Source organism: Osmerus eperlanus, chromosome 13, assembly GCF_963692335.1.
Source record: "Osmerus eperlanus chromosome 13, fOsmEpe2.1, whole genome shotgun sequence".
NCBI classification, from domain to species: domain Eukaryota; kingdom Metazoa; phylum Chordata; class Actinopteri; order Osmeriformes; family Osmeridae; genus Osmerus; species Osmerus eperlanus.
The window spans coordinates 4,900,499-4,923,457 of NC_085030.1; the positions used below are offsets into that span (position 1 = coordinate 4,900,499).

The 22,959-nt window shown below is 54.8% G+C and overlaps 3 protein-coding genes across 5 annotated transcripts in view; 1 reads left to right on the top strand and 2 right to left on the bottom strand.

Moving 5' to 3' along the window:
• The window catches only part of nocta (nocturnin a), a 7,947-nt gene extending 4,441 nt beyond the window's left edge, over positions 1–3,506 (top strand). For 2 of the 3 annotated variants that reach the window (XM_062476627.1, XM_062476629.1), the window contains exons 2-3: positions 1,068–1,364; positions 1,691–3,506. In XM_062476627.1, the coding sequence (XP_062332611.1) occupies positions 1,068–1,364; positions 1,691–2,568 (1,175 nt within the window). In that variant the 3' untranslated portion in view covers positions 2,569–3,506. Of the gene's footprint in view, positions 1–514; positions 535–1,067; positions 1,365–1,690 lie in introns of those variants that run through there. The other variant, XM_062476628.1, reaches the window with a different exon arrangement.
• ankrd13d (ankyrin repeat domain 13 family, member D) lies at positions 3,103–10,977 on the bottom strand. Its single transcript, XM_062476623.1, has 16 exons — positions 10,060–10,977; positions 9,774–9,909; positions 9,524–9,648; positions 9,321–9,366; positions 8,879–9,022; positions 8,560–8,749; positions 8,411–8,477; positions 5,687–5,768; positions 5,417–5,478; positions 5,200–5,330; positions 4,907–5,064; positions 4,609–4,722; positions 4,324–4,496; positions 4,157–4,236; positions 3,748–3,981; positions 3,103–3,579 (listed from the first exon to the last, which is right to left on the bottom strand). Exons 1-16 carry the CDS (start codon positions 10,141–10,143, stop codon positions 3,516–3,518), a joined length of 1,890 nt encoding a protein of 629 aa, XP_062332607.1. The 5' UTR covers positions 10,144–10,977; the 3' UTR covers positions 3,103–3,515.
• A 1,131-nt stretch (positions 10,978–12,108) lies between these two features.
• kdm2ab (lysine (K)-specific demethylase 2Ab) lies at positions 12,109–22,884 on the bottom strand. Its single transcript, XM_062476604.1, has 23 exons — positions 22,660–22,884; positions 21,666–21,706; positions 20,700–20,838; positions 20,437–20,515; positions 20,289–20,335; positions 19,869–20,047; positions 19,541–19,647; positions 19,299–19,392; positions 19,013–19,166; positions 18,711–18,826; positions 17,951–18,077; positions 16,835–17,160; positions 16,589–16,666; positions 16,077–16,340; positions 15,795–15,929; positions 15,596–15,682; positions 15,213–15,440; positions 15,063–15,095; positions 13,895–14,955; positions 13,644–13,807; positions 13,369–13,515; positions 12,653–12,868; positions 12,109–12,421 (listed from the first exon to the last, which is right to left on the bottom strand). The coding sequence occupies exons 2-23, from the start codon at positions 21,699–21,701 to the stop codon at positions 12,240–12,242; spliced, it is 3,999 nt and encodes a 1,332-aa protein (XP_062332588.1). The 5' UTR covers positions 21,702–21,706; positions 22,660–22,884; the 3' UTR covers positions 12,109–12,239.
• Positions 22,885–22,959: the final 75 nt, after the last annotated feature.

Consider the following 22,959-nt stretch of genomic DNA (forward strand, 5'->3'; position numbering starts at 1 on the left):
CCGCCTGCGAGGGATGGTCTCAGACTGGCTTATACTGTGACTCAGCTCACGTACTGCAGTTATCACGTGCTGAGAGAGAGAGAGAGAGAGAGAGAGAGAGGAGAGAGAGAGAGAGAGAGAGAGAGAGAGAGAGAGAGAGAGAGAGAGAGAGAGAGAGAGAGAGAGAGAGAGAGAGAGAGAGAGAGAGAGAGAGAGAGAGAGAGAGAGAGAGAGAGAGAGAGAGAGAGAGAGAGAGAGAGAGAGAGAGAGAGAGAGAGAGAGAGAGAGAGAGAGAGAGAGAGAGAGAGAGAGAGAGAGAGAGAGAGAGAGGAGAGAGAGAGAGAGAGTGAGAGAGAGAGGAGAGAGGAGGAGAGAGAGAGAGAGAGAGAGAGAGAGAGAGAGAGAGAGAGAGAGAGAGATGAGAGAGAGATGAGAGAGAGAGAGAGAGAGAGAGAGCGAGAGAGAGAGAGAGAGAGACTGAAGAGTGAGAAGCAAGAGGCGATATTGAAAGAGAAAAAGACAGCAAGACAAGTCAGCTGAGGATGGAGATGATGGGTAAGGGCAGATGATTGTTTAGTTTTTGCTCTCTCTCTTCGACACACACACATATAGACACAAAATGGCTTCTGAAGGAGAAGCATGACTCATGGAGCCTGCAGCCACACCCCAGCACTGTTTGTCCGAGAGAACCTCGGTTGAGCTTTTACTTTGGTCTCGTGTGAGATGACAGAAATGTGATCATTTTTGACCAGTCCGTGAATATTGTCAGTCAATATCATTGACTGTTCCAGAGCCCGTGTAGATGTTGTGATACGTGGGTGGTTGATTTCTGGCTTGTGAGGCATCCGCACCATATACAGCTGCTAGTTCAGCCTGTCGGACCTGTCTGGTCACTCAAGCCTGACCTGAGGGAACCTAACAGGATTAGCATTCTCATATGTGGGTTTATCCGCATGCGTGTGTGTGCAGGCAAGCCGTTTTTGAGTAGAGTTCTCCATATGTATCCTATGGATTTTGGATGTGTGTACATTACGTGTGTATCTTTGTTCATGTGTGTGTGTGTGTGTGTGTACTTGTGTCCTCCCCAGTGTGTCCGATGGGCAGCAGCAGCAGTAGCAGCAGCAGGCTGTTCGGTACCCTGGCCCAGACCCTGAGCAGCGCACCTCTGGCCCAGTCAGACCAGGACCCAGACCAGAATCCGGACCAGGACCCGGAGGCCCTGGCCAACCCGGACCAGCTGCTGAGGGAATGTGAGGAGGCCTTGCTGGGGCGGCCAGCCCGGCCACACAGGGACCTGATGTTCCCCTGCACCCCAGCTCACCAGCACCACAGCCAGTACCAACACCCACCCATACGGGTGATGCAGTGGAACATTCTAGCACAAGGTAGGATTGGGATTCTATCATTCTCGGATGAAGTAGGCTAGGTATATTAGCACAAGGAATGCTAGGTATTCTACCACAACGTAGGCCAGTTATAGTAGAAAAGAGTAGGCGAGGTATTCTAGTGCAAGGTAGGTTAGTTATTCTAGCACAAGGTAGGCTAGGTATTCTAGTACGAGGTAGGCTAGTTATTCCAGCACAAGGCAGGCTAGGGATTTTAGCAAAGAGTAGGCTAGGTGGTCAAAGTAGGTATTCTAAATATTCTTAAAATGCTGCCAAGTAGTGAGACACTGATGGCTTCAATCCTCTCCCTGCTTCCCTCTGTCCAGCCCTGGGCGAGGGGAAGGACGGCTTTGTGCGCTGCCCTCTGGAGGCCCTGAACTGGGCTGAGAGGAAGTACCTGATCCTGGAGGAGATCCTTACCTACCGGCCCGACATCCTGTGTCTCCAGGAAGTGGACCATTACTACGACACCTTCCAGCCAATCATGGCCAGCCTGGGCTACCACGGCAGCTTCATGCCCAAGCCGTGGTCTCCGTGCCTGGACGTGGAGAAGAACAACGGGCCGGACGGCTGCGCCCTCTTCTACCGGCGCTCCCGCTTCTCCCTCCTCGCCACCTCCCACCTGCGCCTGTCCGCCATGATGCTGCCCACCAATCAGGTGGCCGTCGTGCAGACTCTGCGTTGCCGGGCGACGGGCCGGAGGCTGTGCGTGGCGGTGACCCACCTGAAGGCCAGGAGCGGCTGGGAGAGGCTGCGGAGCGCCCAGGGAGCCGACCTGCTCCAGCACCTCAGGACCATCACGGCTCGGGGCAGAGCGGACGCCTGCGGGGCCGGGGCGGGGCCCGAGGGAGAGGGCGTGGCCCTGATCGTGTGCGGGGACTTCAACTCCGAGCCCACCGAGGATGTTTACCGCCGCTTCAGCTCCTCCCCCTTGAACCTGGACTCGGCCTATAAGCTGCTGAGCGCCGACGGCCAGGCGGAGCCCGCCTTCACCACGTGGAAGATCCGCCCTTCTGGGGAGAGCCGCAGCACACTGGACTACATCTGGTATTCCCATCATGCCTTGTGCGTGGAGTCACTGCTGGACCTCCTCTCGGAGGAGCAGGTTGGCCCAGACCGCCTGCCCTCCTACCACTACCCCTCTGACCACCTCTCCCTCCTCTGTGACATCAGCTTCAGGGAACAGCCCCATAGGCTGCTCTAATCACGCCCCCCACTTAGACACTGGCCAATCAAATGTCAGATGTAAATAACTGAAGACGGGGGAGAGAGATACTTATGTTCAAGCAGACAGAATGTTTAATAGTTTACTTTTATACCGGACTGATATTTTAAGGTTAAAGACATTTGAAAGAGTGTTTATTTTTTTCATAAGACAAGTTCAACTTCCCCAAGATCGTTCAAATACGGATGTAGTTTTTATTCCGAGTTTAGATAATCCTTTGTGGATTTTCTTTTTACTCAAGAGGACAGTTAAAGTTAAAGGAGACATTAAGGTGGATGAGAGGATAAATATTTTTATGTATTTTTGCTACACAATCCTATTCATTACTTTTTTTTGGTGCTGTTACCAGTGAGCATGAGAAAATAAATACAATTTAAATAAAAACATACTTAGTTTTTATGTTTTTTATTTGTGAAAGCAGAAACGTGTTTTTTCTTGTTTCAACATACTCAATTTAAAATCCTCCATATGCAGTCAAATCTCAAACAGGAACAGACTGGCAATACAAATCAGTCAGGAACATTACTTCATTTTATTTTCCATGTCACACGAGTCAACCAACATAAATGTTTCAAACATTATAATAAATATTTTTTTTTCAATAATTATCTTCATGTCAGCATTTTTTTTTTAAATCTTCAGTTCTCATTACTAGCATTCATTTGTATTATAGGTTAGAAGTTGAAGGATTATTTCACTCAAAATAAGACGACAAAGTTAAATGAGTTCTCCCTCTTTCACCCCAGGTATAGCTCTTCTCTGCTTAACCATTCCATGTATCCCTCCATCACACTGGTCACAATACCATACTCTCATCGTTTAACATTAAGACTTTTGAAAAAAAAAAAAAAAAACATTTACATTGGAAAATAAATTAATGAATAATTTGTTCCCCAAAGACAGCCCTTTATCAATTGTTCCCACAGCTACATCTCTGTGAGTGACAGCTGAAGAATCCTCTCTAGCTCCTCCTCCTCTTCCTTCCTCGTCCTGTGTCGGACATTAAGGACACAACATTTAGCTTCAAGCCACCAGAGCATCTCTACACAGTGTCCATAGGCCCAACTAAGGACAACTAAGAAACATTCCAAATCGTAGAACCTGACAAGAAATAGAATCTGGCTCCATCTCCAGGCAAACACAATCCCTCCCTCTCACCTGTCCATCTCCTCCTGCTCCCGGCACGAGAGCTCCATGGCGATACGTAGCTGCTCGTCAAAGTTGGACGCCACGCCGAACGGCCCTGGCAACCGCGGCTCAGCCACTGAGCTGTAGGAGGGAGGGGAGTTGGCCCCCGTGTCCAATGGGGAGACAGACGAGGGCTGGGCGGGGTCTGCCGCTTCCCCGCCCTCTCCACCAGCCAGTGGGATGGACAGGGACTCCTGGATGGCCCTATCAGGTAGACAGGACATAGATAACGGCTCTAAAGATGCAAGCATTGAGGTGTATATTTTGACATGAAATATGCAATACGTGAATATTAAGTCTTCAGAGATCAGTGGTCTATACAGAACTGGGGGGTGAGGGGGGGGTCCACTACTCTGCCTCCCTCTCTCTCTGGACTCACCTCTCCAGCTGAGAGTCTTCCGCATATAGTGGAGGCTGTGAGACAGGGCGACTGTTGGTCAGAGCCTCCCAGATGGTCACCTGCAGAGAGAGAGAGAGAGAGAGAGGGGTTAGGTCCTTAGGACCCGTCCACCGGTCCGTTTGTCTGGTTTCAAGCGGAGGCCTCACCTGGTCGCTCTCGGTGCCTGCGTCCAGCAGGCTCTGCTGGATGGCAAACTGCAGCAGGTTGTCGTCCTCGTCCCTCATGGGCTCGCTGCGGCCCGGCCCCAGCGTGGTGTAGTCCGGGGGGGGCTCGAAAACGGAGGGGTCCACCTCGCAGTGGAAGGGAGGGGGGGCCTGCCCTGTGAGACGGCAGGGAGGAGTCAGTGGCTTTTCCCGCTGAAGTAGTGATACTGCAGCTGAGTAGTTTGCTGTGGAGATGGTGTGTGTGTGTGTGTGTGTGTGTGTGCTTACCAGCCTCGGGGGAGCCCTCTGGTGTGTGTACTGTGACAGAGCTAACAGGCTCATCGCAACCACACAGGTTACTGAAGGTCACTCTGGCATTCAACACGTGGAACAAAGGGATCTCTGAGAGGACGGACAGAGGAAAAAAAGACAGAGCTTGTGAGCAATGACATCGATTCAGATTTTCCTTACAAACCCACCCATGCCATCCTCCGACCAACCACAATATGGGGTCAGTATTGTAAGGGTCACGGTGAAAGGGACATTATATGGTGTGTGTGTGTGTGTGTGTGTCCATCCTCCTCACCTATCTTGACGGGGAACCCAGGTGGCAGGCGCAGGGTGATGAAGTCACGCAGCTTGGCAAAGTGGGCGTTGGAGATGGCCATGAGGTCGATGATGGGCGTGACCTGCTCGGCCAATGAGAGAGGGTGTGCCTCGCTCAACCACAGGTTGGCCTTGAACCTGGAGAGAGAGAGAGAGCCGGAGACTTAGAACCGAGGGGAAAAGAGCTGAAAGCTCATACCCAGAAGTAGGGCCTGTGAGCCTTGAGGTGCTACATGATTCGCCCAACGTGTCGCTGCGGTGACGAAGGCCTACTTCTGGACTTTGCTAGTGAGTTCAACGGGGCGTCCGATGTCACGGTCGTTGAGGTTAAACTCGGGGTCGAAGTATTCCTCCGCCGTGATGTCTGTGGGGTTGTGGGGGCTGGCACACTGGGACACATTACTCTGAAACACACACACAGTCAATCAATTATTCATCATTCTTCCATTCAGTTAATAGTTCACAGTGTGTGTGTGTGTGCGTGACACACCCCGTTATGAGCAGTGTGTTGCTCCGCTATCCCCAGAAAGGACTGCAGAGGTGTCTTGGACCCTGAGAGGGAAAATGTGTCAAATGACATCAGTAACAGTACAGTGTGATATCCCCTGTAGGACAGATTAAGTGAACGTTTGAAAAACTTAACAGAGCTAAGAAAAGACACAAAATCTTTTGTTTTTTATCCTTGCTACTGGCTGTAGTATTGCTCCCTCTGAGACTCTTGAAGGATGAGATGAATGTGTGTGTGTGTGTGTGAGCCTACCCTTGCTCCTTGACTTGTCCTGGTCTGAGAGGTGCTCTGTCCTGGAGCGCGTAACCAGCTCCACGTTGGTGGCACTGTAAACCTGAACACAGAGAGCCCAGAGCAGGCAGGGTGAGTGAGGAAGACAGGCGGGGGGTAGAGGACCAGGCAGGACTGAGGTGGGTGTGGAGGCAGGCGGGGGGTAGAGGACCAGGCAGGACTGGGGTGGGTGTGGAGGCAGGCGGGGGGTAGAGGACCAGGCAGGACTGGGGTGAGTGTGGAGGCAGGCGGGGGGTAGAGGACCAGGCAGGACTGGGGTGAGTGTAGAGGCAGGCGGGGGGTAGAGGACCAGGCAGGACTGGGGTGGGTGTGGAGGCAGGCGGGGGGTAGAGGACCAGGCAGGACTGGGGTGAGTGTGGAGGCAGGCGGGGGGTAGAGGACCAGGCAGGACTGGGGTGGGTGTGGAGGCAGGCGGGGGGTAGAGGACCAGGCAGGACTGGGGTGAGTGTGGAGGCAGGCGGGGGGTAGAGGACCAGGCAGGACTGGGGTGGGTGTGGAGGCAGGCGGGGGGTAGAGGACCAGGCAGGACTGGGGTGGGTGTGGAGGCAGGCGGGGGGTAGAGGACCAGGCAGGACTGGGGTGAGTGTGGAGGCAGGCGGGGGGTAGAGGACCAGGCAGGACTGGGGTGAGTGTAGAGGCAGGCGGGGGGTAGAGGACCAGGCAGGACTGGGGTGAGTGTGGAGGCAGGCGGGGGGTAGAGGACCAGGCAGGACTGGGGTGAGTGTGGAGGCAGGCGGGGGGTAGAGGACCAGGCAGGACTGGGGTGAGTGTAGAGGCAGGCGGGGGGTAGAGGACCAGGCAGGACTGGGGTGGGTGTGGAGGCAGGCGGGGGGTAGAGGACCAGGCAGGACTGGGGTGAGTGTGGAGGCAGGCGGGGGGTAGAGGACCAGGCAAGACTGGGGTGGGTGTGGAGGCAGGCGGGGGGTAGAGGACCAGGCAGGACTGGGGTGAGTGTGGAGGCAGGCGGGGGGTAGAGGACCAGGCAGGACTGGGGTGGGTGTGGAGGCAGGCGGGGGGTAGAGGACCAGGCAGGACTGGGGTGAGTGTGGAGGCAGGCGGGGGGTAGAGGACCAGGCAGGACTGGGGTGGGTGTGGAGGCAGGCGGGGGGTAGAGGACCAGGCAGGACTGGGGTGGGTGTGGAGGCAGGCGGGGGGTAGAGGACCAGGCAGGACTGGGGTGAGTGTGGAGGCAGGCGGGGGGTAGAGGACCAGGCAGGCCTGGGGTGAGTGTAGAGGCAGGCGGGGGGTAGAGGACCAGGCAGGACTGGGGTGAGTGTGGAGGCAGGCGGGGGGTAGAGGACCAGGCAGGACTGGGGTGAGTGTAGAGGCAGGCGGGGGGTAGAGGACCAGGCAGGACTGGGGTGGGTGTGGAGGCAGGCGGGGGGTAGAGGACAAGGCAGGACTGGGGTGAGTGTGGAGGCAGGCGGGGGGTAGAGGACCAGGCAGGACTGGGGTGGGTGTGGAGGCAGGCGGGGGGTAGAGGACCAGGCAGGACTGGGGTGAGTGTAGAGGCAGGCGGGGGGTAGAGGACCAGGCAGGACTGGGGTGGGTGTGGAGGCAGGCGGGGGGTAGAGGACCAGGCAGGACTGGGGTGAGTGTGGAGGCAGGCGGGGGGTAGAGGACCAGGCAAGACTGGGGTGGGTGTGGAGGCAGGCGGGGGGTAGAGGACCAGGCAGGACTGGGGTGAGTGTGGAGGCAGGCGGGGGGTAGAGGACCAGGCAGGACTGGGGTGGGTGTGGAGGCAGGCGGGGGGTAGAGGACCAGGCAGGACTGGGGTGAGTGTGGAGGCAGGCGGGGTTAGAGGACCAGGCAGGACTGGGGTGGGTGTGGAGGCAGGCGGGGGGTAGAGGACCAGGCAGGACTGGGGTGAGTGTAGAGGCAGGCGGGGGGTAGAGGACCAGGCAGGACTGGGGTGAGTGTGGAGGCAGGCGGGGGGTAGAGGACCAGGCAGGACTGGGGTGGGTGTGGAGGCAGGCGGGGGGTAGAGGACCAGGCAGGACTGGGGTGAGTGTGGAGGCAGGCGGGGGGTAGAGGACCAGGCAGGACTGGGGTGAGTGTAGAGGCAGGCGGGGGGTAGAGGACCAGGCAGGACTGGGGTGAGTGTGGAGGCAGGCGGGGGGTAGAGGACCAGGCAGGACTGGGGTGAGTGTAGAGGCAGGCGGGGGGTAGAGGACCAGGCAGGACTGGGGTGGGTGTGGAGGCAGGCGGGGGGTAGAGGACCAGGCAGGACTGGGGTGAGTGTGGAGGCAGGCGGGGGGTAGAGGACCAGGCAGGACTGGGGTGGGTGTGGAGGCAGGCGGGGGGTAGAGGACCAGGCAGGACTGGGGTGAGTGTAGAGGCAGGCGGGGGGTAGAGGACCAGGCAGGACTGGGGTGAGTGTGGAGGCAGGCGGGGGGTAGAGGACCAGGCAGGACTGGGGTGAGTGTAGAGGCAGGCGGGGGGTAGAGGACCAGGCAGGACTGGGGTGAGTGTGGAGGCAGGCGGGGGGTAGAGGACCAGGCAGGACTGGGGTGAGTGTAGAGGCAGGCGGGGGGTAGAGGACCAGGCAGGACTGGGGTGGGTGTGGAGGCAGGCGGGGGGTAGAGGACCAGGCAGGACTGGGGTGAGTGTGGAGGCAGGCGGGGGGTAGAGGACCAGGCAGGACTGGGGTGGGTGTGGAGGACACAGCTCTGCACGCTAGCTCACCTTGGCCTCGTAGCCGCTGACCAGCTCACTCTTCTCAGAGCGCCAGCCCCAGATACCAGACTTGTTCCTGGGAGACAGAGGACAGGAGGTTGGTACGAAGCGAGGAGAGCTGGATGTTTGCTGTGTGTGTGTATGTGTGTGTGTGAGACCTCTCGAAGGCGATGTTGCCCGTGTTGAGGTGCGTGGAGACGATAGGCGAGGTCAGCCTCTGGGCCGTGTGCTCCTGGGAGGGCTGCATGGCGGCCAGGAGGGAGGGGGTGTCCCGGGGAGAGAGAGCCAGCGGCTCCGTGTACACCACCTGCTTCTCATGGTCCACCTCCATCACCAGGGCGCCGCTCTCTACACACACACACACACAGACACACTCACGCAGTCAACAACCACCGCCGCATGGGTATCCTACCCCGTCGCCATAGAGACACATCGTCACCGTGGAGACGTTACCGCGGAAAGCACGATAGCCCTTACCTTCCCCCTTGAAGATGTAGCTGCGCCGTCCCTTCAGCCAGGTCATGTGCTCGAAGCCCAGCAGGGTGGTGTCCACACGCAGACACGAGCCGCTCTTCCAGACCCGGTACACATCGCTGGGGCACACCTTCGACACCAGGGGCACTGGAGGAAGAGGGAGAGGGGGGGAGGGGGGGAGATGAGGAGGCGGGGGGGTGGTGAGTGTTGGAACAAGACCGGAAGGGGTGTACACAGCAAAGCCAAACTCTGGATCCCAACAACCGATGAAGGATTGGTACCGTCCGTGTGCTAGAATGACTGACAACTGTAAACGGGAGCTGTCCCCTCAGTGTGGTGCTGAAATCAAGCACAGTCAACCTAACAACACCCTGGCTCGGGTCATTCCTGCAGAGGGTAAAGGGGGGTGGCGGGGGGGAGGGGGGTCAGGTACCCAAACACTCACCCCAGCTGGTGAACTCCCACTTCATCTCCACATAGAAGTCTCTGGCCTGGAAGGCATGATGGGGTTGTATAACAGGTGTGGTAATAACACAGGGAGTTACATGAGGCACTACAGATATCATAGACAGTGAATGTATTTGTGTAAAGCACTGAGTAAAGTAGGTGGTGTATTATGTTTGTAGTGTCGCTGAAAAAAGATATTACCTGTCTAAGTTTGCTAAGTAGTTCAGGGATGCCAGCCAGTCTCTCCGTGGCCCGTTTAAAGTCTCTGTACTGCAGCACTAACTGGACCAGCTCCGGGTCTCCAGTGCTCACTGCTTCCTGCAAAACTGAACACAGACAACCAAACAAGCAATAGAGCATTACTCAAAACCATTAGCATCTGCGCACCATAATTATGTACAGAGGAATATCGCCCCCATTTATTCATATACTGGGTGTTGTCCCCTCTCACCTGTCCAGCATTGCGCGTTGCAGTGCGTAGGGTCTGCGGAGTATCTTAGCAGCACACGGGTTGACTCCAGGTGCCCCAGACACACAGCAAGCTCTAACGGGGTGCGGCCCCGTGGGTCCAAGCGCTCCACATCCTCCTGCGGGGAACAGGCGCCGCACACGTTACCAAAACGCCGAGGCGAGGGGGGCGCAAGTGCGGCATGAGACGCACAACTGTCAAACTTAAGACTATTTCAAAATGTGGACAAACACAGAATATGCATTCAGCAGTGGATTAACAACTATACCTCTTTTTTCTGTAGTTCCCGGTCAAGCTCCAAAAACTGATTGTTCCAAACCAAAAAATGTAAAGGAAACGCCTCCTGTGCCATTGTTGACCGACCGACCGACCGCCAGCTAGCTAGACTAGCTAGTTGGTTAAACTAAATCAAGCTAGCTATGTAGTGTGCAGGCTGGCTATGGCAACACAGCGTACCGTTCGCTTTCTGATTCCTTGTCGTAGTATGTACCCACAATAGATCAACAATATTAAATTCCACTGGTGCCGATCAGGTATGCTGCCTGTCCTAGCAAAAATAATTAGCAAGCCAGGATGTGCCCATTGAAATGGATAGCAGCCAGCCCTCTCTTAACACACAAGCCAGGTTAGCAAGGTAGCTAGCTAGCCAGCTAACTGGCTAATAACAAACAGCATTGTTAGCTAGCTGTATCATCATGCTAGCACTTCGTTTCCATTACAAAGATAGGCTAGCTGAGACTGCTGTACCTAGCTAGCTGGTAAACACGGCATATCTAGCCGTATCCATCCTTTTAAAGCGATGGCTTGTCTGTGGTCAAGTCTTATGTGCAGACCTGCATTCAGAGTTGGTGATGCGACAATCCTTATCACATCCTCTGGAGTTTTCTCAGTTTGTTGAAAATCTTAAGTAAGATATGGCCCAATTACGGTTTTAATTCCAGGTCTAGTCGATGACCGATGTGATAAGGATTCGGGCCTTGGTGCCGGTGACGAGGAGGCGGCAGATGCAGTAGCGAGAGCTGATCAGATGGACCCAAGATGTGTCACATCCCAAACTCAGCCATGCGATCATTGAAATAGTCCGCAATAGCTTTTCAGTGTTAAGCCTTGAACAATTGGACCCTACTAGTAGCTTCAAATATTTATTTCTTCACGTCATTTTCAAAGTCCAGGTTATTGTTAGCCAACAGCTGGAATGGGGGAGGTTATGCTACACTGTTTAAGTTCCGAAACAATAGTTATATGATATCCTCCATGCATTGACCAAGCTGTAGAACGAAGACGTAAATAAGTGTATGATCGACAAGAATACTCTAAAGCAAATATTAGCCCAGTCCCTATCCAGGCCCACAAAAAGTATACATTTGACACATTAAACACTTTATTTTCTATATATTTTTAATTTTCTTGAAAAAAACACAAAACAATAAACATAAGTGAAAAAGGCTCCTGAAAATAATTACAATGCTACAGGATTGGTGTCTAAGAGGGGAAAACATTTACACTAAAGTATATATTTATATATATTTATATTCTTTTGTAAGGTAATGGAGTAGAGGGTGGGTTTGTAAGGAAAATGAAATTTGAGTCCTCATTGCAGAGATTCAATTTCCAGAAAAATGAGAGCAAAATCATAGGTCTCTACATTGCGTTTAACAATTTAAAAAACTTCTGTGAAAACAGACTCACATTTGTCCATGGAAAACAGAGGATGTAGCAAAGAAAGTTCAAGAGCTGACTAGAATATCAACACTTTGTTCTAAATTTATTTCTGTACAAAAAAAAGACAAGCAGTTTGGGAGTTTGGGAGTGATAGCACCTGGATTCTAACTGTAGTTTGATCGCACCATATAGCTTGCTCTCGAACCCCACACACCCACCCTCCACCCCTAAATCCTAACCCTGCCCTTATTTGGGTGTGGTCTCATCACCATGTCGATTGCCTTCTCGCACCGTCCCTGTACACCCTTACCCAGCCCCTCAGTCTCACAGGGGGGGTCCTCACGGTCGATATCACAGCCCCTGCTCCCCTGCATCCACCACCTTCATCCCCATGACAACAACATCCCTCCTCTTCTGCAGTGTCAGCTGCTGAAACCAAACTCCTGAGTCTCTTGTTTGTACTCCCCCCCCCCCCCCCCGCCCCCCAAAAAATAAATGTATACAACATAGAAAGAAACCCTGCTCCCGTCACTACACAGAAAGTGTGTGAGTGCCTCCAGTTCCCCCCCCACCCCGCCCCCCGCTGGTTCCAGCCCCTCCCTTTAGAGAGGACAGGTGCTTTTAAGCCCGCCTTGCATCCCCCCCCCTTCAGTCTTTCCCTCTGTCACACAGAGACCCCCTGATGTTGTGCCCACCCCCCACATACACACACACAGACACGCGCGCACACACACACACACACACACACACACTCAAAGCCCAGGCCGACCCCGGAGGAGGCGGGTTCTAGGATATCCTCTGGATGAGCTTGTCCTCCGATAGGCAGTAGAGGGCGTTGACGGACAGCTCGGAGATGAAGGCCTCGCAGGCCTCGCGGGACACGCCCTTGCAGCCGCGCAGGTCCAGCAGGGCGAGGCAGGAGAGGCGGCGGAGGTAGCGCAGACACACGTCCGTCAGCCTGCTGCAGCCTGGAGAGGGGAAGCCACACGCAGTCTTAAGCAACGACTTCCTGCGCTGATTCATCATTCAATTACCTGGATTTGTGTGTGTGTACGCTTAAAAAAAAAGTATATACTTGCCTTTTCCTGTACTTCCCCCCCCCCCTTTCCCTTTCATTTTGTATTTTTTACCTACTCCGTGGCTTTTGCCTTGCCCTGTCCCCTCAGAACTTCATTACCCAGCATGACCCTGGCCTTTACCTCCCAGGTTGAGCTCGACGAGCGTGTTGCGCGTGGAGGAGCCCACGGCCGTCAGCAGGTCGATGGACTGGTCGGTCAGGCCGCCGCAGTGGGACAGGTCCAGCCTGGTCAGCTTGGGCATGTGGCGGATCACCATGCGCAGGGTGGAGTCGCTGATCTCCAGGCCGGACAGACGGAACGACTGCATGTTCCTCAGCTGGCTGCGGTTGTCACAGCCTAGGGGAGGGACGGGAGGGAAAGAGGAGTCAGGAGAGAAAAATCGAGTCTTTAAAAGTGACCTGAATGCCACCCATGAAGATCAAGCATTTACATTTCTTCATTTAGCGGACGCTTTTATCCAAAGCGACTTCCAAGACAGAGCTTTACAAAAGAGCATAGGTCACTGATCATAAACAACGAGATAGCCCCAAACATTGCGAGCAGCCAAAACATGAAGCATACGTTGTGGAAAAGCAAATAAGTGCCAAAGGGAAGAACCATAAGAGCATGCAGTTAAACAAGTTACAATTGAACAACATGAAACTCCCCACAAGAGTGCAAGTGTGTACCTGTAAAAAAAAAAAATCAACAGCAAAAATATTTCACAGCGAGTTCAAGAATTTGAAACCGTTACAACTGAGCAACAAGTCTCTCAATACGAGTCATTGTGATCATGGAGGAAACTAACATCAGGTCCAGCCAAGCATTCCTAAGTGCCGTTGTACTCCTGGTCTCACCTGGGGGGTTGAGCAGGTCCCTGATCTGACTGTCTCGGACCCCCTCGGCCCACCGCAGGTCCAGGGTGCGCAGGAGGGGGCAGCTGGGGGAGCTGAGGGCTGCGATAGAGGACCAGGAACAGCCAGACACCACCAGATCCTTCAGCCCTGAGACACACACACACGCACACAATCAAGGGCTGAATATACTAGAAGATGCTGAAGTGGATCTGATCACAAACAAATAAGAGCGGTTCCAGGAGTGTGTGAGCATGTGTGTGTGTGTGTGTGTGTACCTGGCAGGCGGTTGAGCAGCCAGGTGAGCTGCTTCTTGGAGATGGTAGTCCAGGACAGGTCCAGGGTGACGGGCTGGCGTACGATGATGCCGGTCAGAGCCTGAGGACTCACAGCACGCCTCTTCTTCAGGTCGATCCTCATCCACAGCCTCTTATCCAGGCTCCTGCACACACACACACAATATGACATCATTTTCTTTCGTGTGTGTGTGTGTGTGTGTGTGTGGAAGGGCAGTTGTAAGGGTCCTCACCACTTGTACCAGTTCTTGCAGACGGCCATGCAGACGCAGAGCTCGGCTCGGCTCAGGTAGCGGAAGACGGACACCCACACCTCCCTCTCACAGCCCGCCTCGCCCCCCGCCTCCCGCCCCTCGCCCCCCCCGTCCTGCAGCGCCAGCAGGGGGATGCGGAGAGGGGGGACGCGGGAGGACGACGCTCCGTTGTTGATCCTCTCCGGCCGGCCGGGCCCCACTCGCCGCGGGCCTTCCTCGCGGTGGCCGTGGCCTCTGCGGTGGGCGTGGCCGCGGCGGTCGGCGCCGCCGCCGTGGTTCCTGATGGGAGGCCTGAGGAGGGAGCGGCTCTGGAGGAAGCTCTGGTTGCCGGGGGCGACGGGGCGGGGGGCGACGACGGCCGCCTCCAGCTTGGGGACGATGGCGGAGGGGTCGCGCTTGGCCCGTGGCGGCCTCTGGAGCGTGACGGTCACGTAGGACCCCTTCAGGGGGTCGCCCGACGCCATCGCCCCCGGGGGCTCCACCGACCGCAGTCCTTCTCCTCCGTCCCCATCCGCCTCCTCGTCCTCCCCGCCTCCGTTTTGGTTGGCCTCCTCGCTCTCCTCCCCCTCTCCCCCTTCCGCTTCTTTGGCTGTCCTGCCTCCCAGTCTCTGCGGTCGGTTCTCCTTGTCCCTCCTTCCCCCTCCTCTCAGTCCGTTCTCCCTCCTCTCTCCCTCCTCTTCCTCCTCCTCCTCCTCATCACTGCTGCTGCTGCTGCTGCTGCTAGAGTCCTCGCTCTCCTGCTCCTCCGCCTGGTGCCTCCCCCCTCCTCTCCCTGCACCGCCCCCCCGGAGCCTCACCCCTCTCCCCCTCCCCCGGCTGCGCATCTCCCCCCTGGCCTCCAGGGGCAGGCTCGGAGCCGGCTGGGGCGACACCCCCACGGGGGAAGTGGAGGGGCGGTAAGGGGACCCCCTCCAGGCCCCCCTGCCCCGGCCCCGGGACAGCCTGCGCCCCCGGGAGATCCCGGAGGGGGAGCGCAGGGGGGTCAGGCCCCTGGAGGCCAGCAGCTTGGAGGAGCGGGGGTCCAGGGACGAGGCCTGTTTCTGTCAGAGAGACGACAGGGGAGGAGATGACCACACAGCAAACAGGAACAACACCAAGTCTAGTTTCACCCAGCAGACACAGGTTCGAAGGAAGCTCAGATCCTTACCGCTTGCAGGATTTTGCTGCGCTCCATCTTGATCTGCACGACAGAGAGAAACGGCGATTAATTTAAGTTACTCAAGTCAACACAAGTCGGCCGTAGGTTAATAGCCCATCGATGCCCCCACCCCTCCTCCTCCTCCTCCTCCTCCCCTACCCTCTTCTTCAGCCTCAGCTCCAGGGCTCCTGCTCTGTTCCGGCTCAGCTGCTGCTGCAGTAGCAGTCTCTGGGAGGGAGGGGGCGCCATGCGCCGCGAGCTCAGCGGGGGCCGGCCGCGCCGCCCCACACGCAGACCCCCGCCCGCCCTGCCCTCCTGGTGGGGCCGCTTGGGGGGTCGGGAGGAGAAGGAGCCGACGGACGCTACGCTGTCGTCATCACTGGAAGACTGGGGGGGGGCGCAGGGGGAGACGGTTAGGTGTGGTTGCTTTTGTTTATTTTCTATTTACTGAAAAGTGGATGAACTGTGGTCAATCAGACAGAGAGAGAGAGAGAGGAAGGAGAGAGAGAGGGAGGAGAGAGAGAGAGAGAGGAAAAACTCACCTCTGAAACTGAAACATTTCCCTGGTAGCATTTGGGACACTCCCAGCAGCTGGGGAGGATCTTGTTGATCCTGCCTTCCCCTGGCAGCTGACACACACACACACACACACACACACACACACACGTTAACAGCCTCGTGTCACAGAAATACACAGCACCAAGTTAATCAACAACAAATCACTTGTAGGAGCCTGGTCACCTTGATGCACTCGGGGTGGGTGATCTGAGCACAGTTGGTGCACTCCATGAGGGTCTGAGCAGAAGGGCTGGCCTCCTCCGTCTCCTGGTTCCCTTCCCCACACACCGCACACTTGGCTGTCAGGGGCAGGCAGGGCTGGAGGGGGCCAGGCAGGGAGAGAGGGAGGACGTTATTACTACACACACACACACACCAGACGCACTGTATAAAAGGTAGGGACACAAGTAGGGACACAGTAGGAAAAAATGACCCCCCTGGGGGGGCTAAGGGGGGTCTACTCACAGCCAGACACTGGCGCATGACGCAGCTCTTCTTCATGCGCCCGGGCCCCCCGAACTTCCTCATGTCGTGGCAGTAGGTGCAGTCGCCGCACTCCGTCCTCACGCAGGCCGCGCAGCGCTTGCAGCGCACACGCCGCCGCCGCAGCGCCGAGATGGACGAGGCGGGCTTGATGGGCCGGGGGGTGGCGGGGCGGTGGAGGGAGGCGCCGAGGCGGGGCCGGTACATCACCTGGGGAGGAGGGGGAGGGGGCTGGTACCACGACGGCTGGAGGGGGGGGGGGGGGGTGGAAAGAGAGTTATTATTTTGTAGTTGTATCATATACACACACATACATATCCAAGTGTGTGTGTGTGTGTGTGTCTCTGAACATGTTGGTAAACCATGTCTGGGCCTTTGGGGGGGGAGGGGGGGGGGCTTTCTGGTCTTTTCACGTAGGAACTTAAGCTTGAATCGTGGTCAAAGAAAAACGATTGTGGTCTTGAAGGTGCTAGAACGTCTGGTTGGGGACTCACCCTCTTGGGCCACTTGACGATGGGCTCTCCTGTGTAAGACATCTTGATGTTGTCGTTAGCGTGCTCCTCCAGGAGAGCCTGAACGGGGGGAGGAGGAAGAGAGAGGTGAGGCGGAGGGAGGAGCAGATGGAGAGATGGAGAGGAGCGGGTGATTGTCGACAGGTACCAAACCAGCTCGTCTCCCAGCGCTGACAGACGTGAGTGTGTGTGTGTGTGTGTGCACGCGTGTCAAAGCGGCGGCCCTACCCGGATGTCCTGCAGCAGGGCCTGGGCGTTGTGGATGCCCGCGGGGACACACTTCTTGTGGGCCGGCAGCTCCTCCAGCTTCCCCAGCAGGTTCCACAGGCCCTCCAGCTCCAGGGGGGTCAGGTTCACCCTCACCCCCGGCTTGGTGGGGGCCGGGGGGGGAGCGGGGTCGGCCTCGGCCTTCACGTCGCCCCCCTCCTCCTCCTCCTCCTTCTTCACGGCCTCGGGCCGGCCCTCAGGGGGGCGGTCCTCCTCCGTGTCCTTCCTGTCGTCCGGCGTGCCGTCGTTGGCGTGGCCGTTGACGGGGACGTCGGCGCGGGTCAGACCTGAGGAGGCGGAGGGACGCGCGCGCAGGTTAGTTAGGCAGAGATATACGGTGCTGTGCTAAAGTCTAAGGCAGGCAAGATTGTTTTTAACATGAATATTGTCTTGAATCTCGTTTAAACTCATTCAAAATGTACTATAAAAATGGTCTTGTACGGCAGTATGAAGGTAGCCTGGTCCTAACCAGACCCTCGTACATTTCATTTGTACAGAGGGTCTGGGATCGCTCCATTGACAAGCGTTAACTTCCTTGAAGGCGGGTACTCTGATGAAGTTTAAAACTATTGGATCTGCCCAGAGCCACTCTGATCTGCCATAACCAATCGCTAGCGTTCGCCTTAGCCAATTCCTTCACCACTACTGTAACAGAGCTAGCTGCCGTAGCTGGAAAATCAAACTTTTCCTGAACCCCTTGGGGAGGAGGGCCACAACATCATGGCCACCAACAAAACTCAGCTAAACTTGTTCTTGCTCCGGCTTTAACTTTTGGATATTCAGCAGCGACTCCGCCGCCGTTACTGAACTACAACTCAAACTAGCGAACGACATCAACATCATCGTTCTCAGCCACTCCCTCTGTTCGCTGATTGGACCTACAAACATTTTGTTTCCAAAAACTGACTAATACACCGAAATCCCAGACCTAGTACAGAAGCAAAATTGAGCGGAAGTACGTAGGAGGGCAGAGCCAGGCTAGTATGAAAGTTATTTTTTACATTTTTTACTTTGTCATTTGTGCCTAAGACTATTTGACAAAGAAAGGTGATTTGAAAAAAAAGTGTGTGTGCTCACCGATGCCAAGGGAGTGCTTCTGGAACTCGGGGGTGAGGTGAGACGTGTTGGTGAGACAGTAGAGATACCGCTCCAGCACGTACCAGCACATCTCATAGTAGAACGGGTAGCGGAACTTGGCTGGCACCTGGAGGAGAGACAAGGAGGGGAAGGGGGTGAGAGTTAAGACTGGCCCCAGGCCCAGGAGGCTGGAGGGGTGAGAGTTAAGACTGGCCCCAGGCCCAGGAGGCTGGAGGGGTGAGAGTTAAGACTGGCCCCAGGCCCAGGAGGCTGGAGGGGTGAGAGTTAAGACTGGCCCCAGGCCCAGGAGGCTGGAGGGGTGTGAGAGTTAAGACTGGCCCCAGGCCCAGGAGGCTGGAGGGGTGAGAGTTAAGACTGGCCCCAGGCCCAGGAGGCTGGAGGGGTGTGAGAGTTAAGACTGGCCCCAGGCCCAGGAGGCTGGAGGGGTGAGAGTTAAGACTGGCCCCAGGCCCAGGAGGCTGGAGGGGGGTGAGAGTTAAGACTGGCCCCAGGCCCAGGAGGCTGGAGGGGGGTGAGAGTTAAGACTGGCCCCAGGCCCAGGAGGCTGGAGGGGTGAGAGTTAAGACTGGCCCCAGGCCCAGGAGGCTGGAGGGGTGAGAGTTAAGACTGGCCCCAGGCCCAAGAAGGCTGGAGGGGTGTGAGAGTTAAGACTGGCCCCAGGCCCAGGAGGCTGGAGGGGGGTGAGAGTTAAGACTGGCCCCAGGCCCAGGAGGCTGGAGACCCTGGGTGAGGTACCCACCCGTGTGCGGTCCTCGATGCTGTAGATGTTGAGCTGCATGGGGATGTTGAAGCTGTGGAGGAAGTTCCCTCCAAACACCAGGGTGTCCTCCGGAGTGTACACAGCATGGATCCAGCCTAGGGAGGGACACGCCACCCGGAGGTCAGGGGGGGCAGAGAGAAATATTTACCTGTCCATCATGGGAAGTCATCCAATGGGTGACAACATGTGTGTGTGTGTGTGTGTGTGTCAGAGACAATTAACTACCTGCCTATCAAGGAAAGTCAGTCTCTGAATGTGAGAACATGTGTGTGTGTGCGTACCTGAGGGGATCATGAAGGTGTATCCCTGCTTCAGCTCGATCCTCTGGCAGTCAGTGGTCTTGTCCCCAAGGAAGATGTCTCCCTGTTTCCCTGACAACACCCAGTTCTCATACAGCTCCAGGTTCTGGGGGGTGGGCGGGATCAGCCAGAACACCTGAGGGGGACACAGGTCCGGGGTCAACGGTCAGAGTGAATCTCCCGAACAATATGTCAAGTTCATTAGGCAGAGAAAAGAGGGAGAGAGGAGGTAAACGGGAGGAGAGAGAGGTCTGAGGACGCTCCTCACCTTGCCTCCCCTCAGGATGTGGTACCACACTGAGGTTCCCCCAAAGTCGATGTGGAAGTCTGTGAAGCAGCCCTGCACGCTCATCAGACAGTACCTGGACAGGACACACAGAGGGTCAGGAGGGCGGAGGGAGTCGTTAAGTAGCGTTTGAATCTGAATCTCAGCCCATACGAATCCAGACACTCCGCCTGAGCAACGACAGCGTGGTGGATGGAGGCCAGCGGAGGAGAGGAGAGACTTACTTCTGGACTTTGGGGTAGTGCATGTCTATGATGGCGTTGGTGGAGTCCCTCTGTCTCTCCTTCAGGTGCCTCGGCCACATGTTGTCCACCCAGTCGATCAGGTCCACCTGCAGGAGCACCACACACACACACCAGCCTCACTGACTGGAGCCTCCACGGTCTCCGCTAACACACTGCCTAGTGGGGGGGAGCTAGGGTTTCTCTGTACGCGAGTGTGGGTCTGTTTGTGTATGTGTGTGTGTATGCATGTTCCTCACTGAGGCAGGCATCTCAACCAGGTTCTCCAGCTTGGGGTGTGTATGTGTGTGTGTGTGTGTGTGTGCCTCACCGAGGCGGGCCTCTTGACCAGGTTCTCCAGCTTGGTGTGGCTGAACTCCAGGCTGATGACGTTGTACAGCTTCTCCCTCTCCGACGGGGGCGTCTCGTAGTAGCGCCTCCACTGGGCCATGGACATCTCGATGCCCTTCTGGGTGTTCACATCCATCACATCCACCATCCTGCGACTGCCTGGGGGGGGGGGGGGGGGGGGGGGGGGGAGAGACAGGGGTCACCTACACATCCTACGTCAGGGTTTATGAAGCGGTGCTTTCCAGCGGGCGACATGCGCATGCGCTCGTTAGCCTGGGGATGACGGGTTAGGGTTAGGCTCAGTCTGTTCCAGCGCCACGCCTTCACCAGCTGCCGTTCTTTGTGGGCGTTGCCGGTCGGAAGCCGCTTTTTGAAAAGCGGCCGTGGACTCGGTCCTTACCTACAAACAGCTTGACGTCGCTCACGCTGAAGTCAGGGTCTGGCATCCTGGGGAGAGAGAGAGAAGGAGGGAGGGTTCAGTGAGGGTTTTTTCCCCAACCTATCTCAGTTCCCCGTACTAGCGCGCTGGCGGGAGGAGGGAGACCTACTCTATGCCGAGGCCGTCCGACTTCTCGAAGATGAGGGGGTCCCTCAATCCCTCCCGCTGGATGTACTCGAAAGTGAAGTCTGCCAAGACACCACAGAAATACCCAAAGTCACTCACACAGACAGTCACTCCGTTTCAGTCATATAGCTGGAGGCAAATACATGTATTCGATGCTCTGTTTATTGGTGTTCCTGGGGGCCACAGGGCGATTGGGGTCTTTTAAGAGGAACACTGTGCGTTCACGAGGTCCTCGTGTCCTCTGACCTTTGCCCTCCATGTGTTTGACCAAATTGGAGTTGAATCGGTCGCTCTGCAGCTTCTCGTCCAGGTCGAACGTCCTCTTCCCCTCGATCTCGTCGTCGGAGATGCCATCGTCCTGGTAACGCCGCCGCGTTCCTGTTCGCTGGTGAGGTCAAGCAGCGGGGGAAGAAATTTGACTTTCGGTCCACGGAGGCATTAGGCCTGAAACTTTGATATGATGACAGCAACAGCCCAAAAAAATGGTTCTTTCTAGGTTTAAAGCACGGCGCGGATGGATTAGAAGGATTAGAATTCCTAATAGATTCATTCGCTGATCATTCACTCAGTACACGACAGCTCGTATAACAAAAGGAAGGGTTAATCTCCCACACATAGTCCAGACCCCCCCCCCCCCCCATTCTCTCATTCAAAGCCTGCTCTGGTTTGGCAAAACAGATGGACCCCCCCCACCCCACCCCCCCCACAACCCTTAGCTGCATGTCTAGTATTATCATACAGCTCTAAACACCATCCATGTGATTTATGCATTATGTAGTGCTGAGGTGACAAATTCAAACCTTCAGCTGGCACACTTTCAAGGAACACACATATTTACGGTTGATAAATACGAGATATATCTATGTATATGTTATTTGTTTTTTTTGTACATATTTATTCCTTTCAAAAGTGACAAAACGTTCTAAATTATACGTTAATATAGATTAAAATCTAGTAGAAACTTGGTAATGTAGACATCAGAATGCAAGCAGGCTCAGGTGGTAAACTTGAACCAGCCTTGAATCCTTGGACAACAGTCAAGTTTATGGAGAAGCTAACAGTGAGGAGAGCCTGTTTCTTTCGATCTTCCTTGTCTACAACTAAGACCCGCGATAGATGATCAAGCAGGACATAAGATCTCTGTAATGTTTTCTATTTAGTCTTTTTCTAGCGTCTTGCCAAAAACGTAACACAAGGGGAATTGCTACTTACCAGGCGTTTGCTGTAACGAGGGTGTTGGTCATCCATGACTTCTACGGCAACAATGTAAAGAAGTGATCGATTTAATGTCATAATATTTTAAATACAAATAAATATCTGAGACCAAAAATGGCAATGCCTGCATTAATAGTAACTTGCCCAAGTTAACATGGCACTTGACAGTCCTCCTAAAGACTGACAGTCTAGCACTTTGTTTGACGACTGTGACAGTGCCAGATAGTGTTATTGCTAAATACGTTGTACTTTTCTAGCTACCAGTATTAGCTATACTTGTCACATTATCTAACACTCGTATGCGTGGCGAGATCTCTAAGAGTGTTTAACTATCTTTATATAGAGGTTCGTTAATATCTACTTTCCATTGTCGTTGATGAAGACTAGCTAGCTGTAGCTAGCTCGCTTGGTTCGACCAGAGCTATGTCGGCATAAGAAATAAGTAGTGCTAGTGCTACTACTAGATTACTAGCTGGGGAGTTAGCTAGCTACTGTACTAATTACTCGCCATGCACAGTCCATTGCCAGCTTGCCACTACTAGCCAACTAGCTAACTGTCCGTTGATAGGGTTATACAATATTTTAACTAAATAAGAAATAAATTGAGGATGTTTCAGTTAGTCAGCGGTAGCTTATCTTAGCAAGCTAGCTAGGCTAGCTGTCCCCATATACAATAGGACATTAACATAAAATTACACGCTTCTATGGCTACTACGAGCTACTGTCGCTAACGCAGCGCATGGAACTAAAGTGTAAAATTCACACTTTCCTTGTTACAACCTTAATTAAACCGCTCAAATGTCAGCTACGTTCGGTAGCTATAGCTATGAAAACGACAGCATATAGCTAGCTGGAAAGAGAAATCGACGAGACCCCTTTCCACTTGCTAGCGTTATGTTAGCAGTATGCTAGTACGAATAGCTTCGCTAGCGTTGAATTGCTGCAACAACGAACGGCAGTTGTTATTTAGCTTGAGAACTTTTCATCATACCTCTCAATGACTTCCAATGGGTTAAATGTCTCTAACGGGGTCCTGAAGGATAGCAATTATGGGTCCTCAGCCAAGTTTGTCTCCATCGTACGTAAGTGCTGCTATATAGTTTGTTATCCTTGTTATTGTGCTGTAAAGTTAAGACGATCCGCTTCGGGCCGCCATTTTCAGTTTAGCACAAAACACACATACACACACTACAACCCAAACCGGAATGTCCCTCCTCCTATTTACCTCAATGACCAATGGCAAACAGATACATCATCGTTGGAATGTTATGATTGGATATAATTTATGATT

What these genes read in the sequence shown, in the direction of transcription:
- ankrd13d (XM_062476623.1), bottom strand. Translation starts at nt 10,143, where the DNA reads ATGGCACAGGAGGCGTTTCCTTTACATTTTTTGGTTTGGAACAATCAG. An exon ending in TGGGTTCCCCGTCAAGATAG is followed by an intron (nt 4,723 to 4,906) that starts GTGAGGAGGATG and finishes CCGTCCTCTCAG; the next exon opens with AGATCCCTTTGTTCCACGTG. An exon ending in GAGCAGGAGGAGATGGACAG is followed by an intron (nt 3,580 to 3,747) that starts GTGAGAGGGAGG and finishes TGTCCGACACAG; the next exon opens with GACGAGGAAGGAAGAGGAGG.
- kdm2ab (XM_062476604.1), bottom strand. Translation starts at nt 21,701, where the DNA reads ATGGATGACCAACACCCTCGTTACAGCAAACGCCTG. An exon ending in AGCTGAGGCTGAAGAAGAGG is followed by an intron (nt 15,096 to 15,212) that starts GTAGGGGAGGAG and finishes TCTGTCGTGCAG; the next exon opens with ATCAAGATGGAGCGCAGCAA. An exon ending in GGACCTGCTCAACCCCCCAG is followed by an intron (nt 12,869 to 13,368) that starts GTGAGACCAGGA and finishes TCCCTCCCCTAG; the next exon opens with GCTGTGACAACCGCAGCCAG.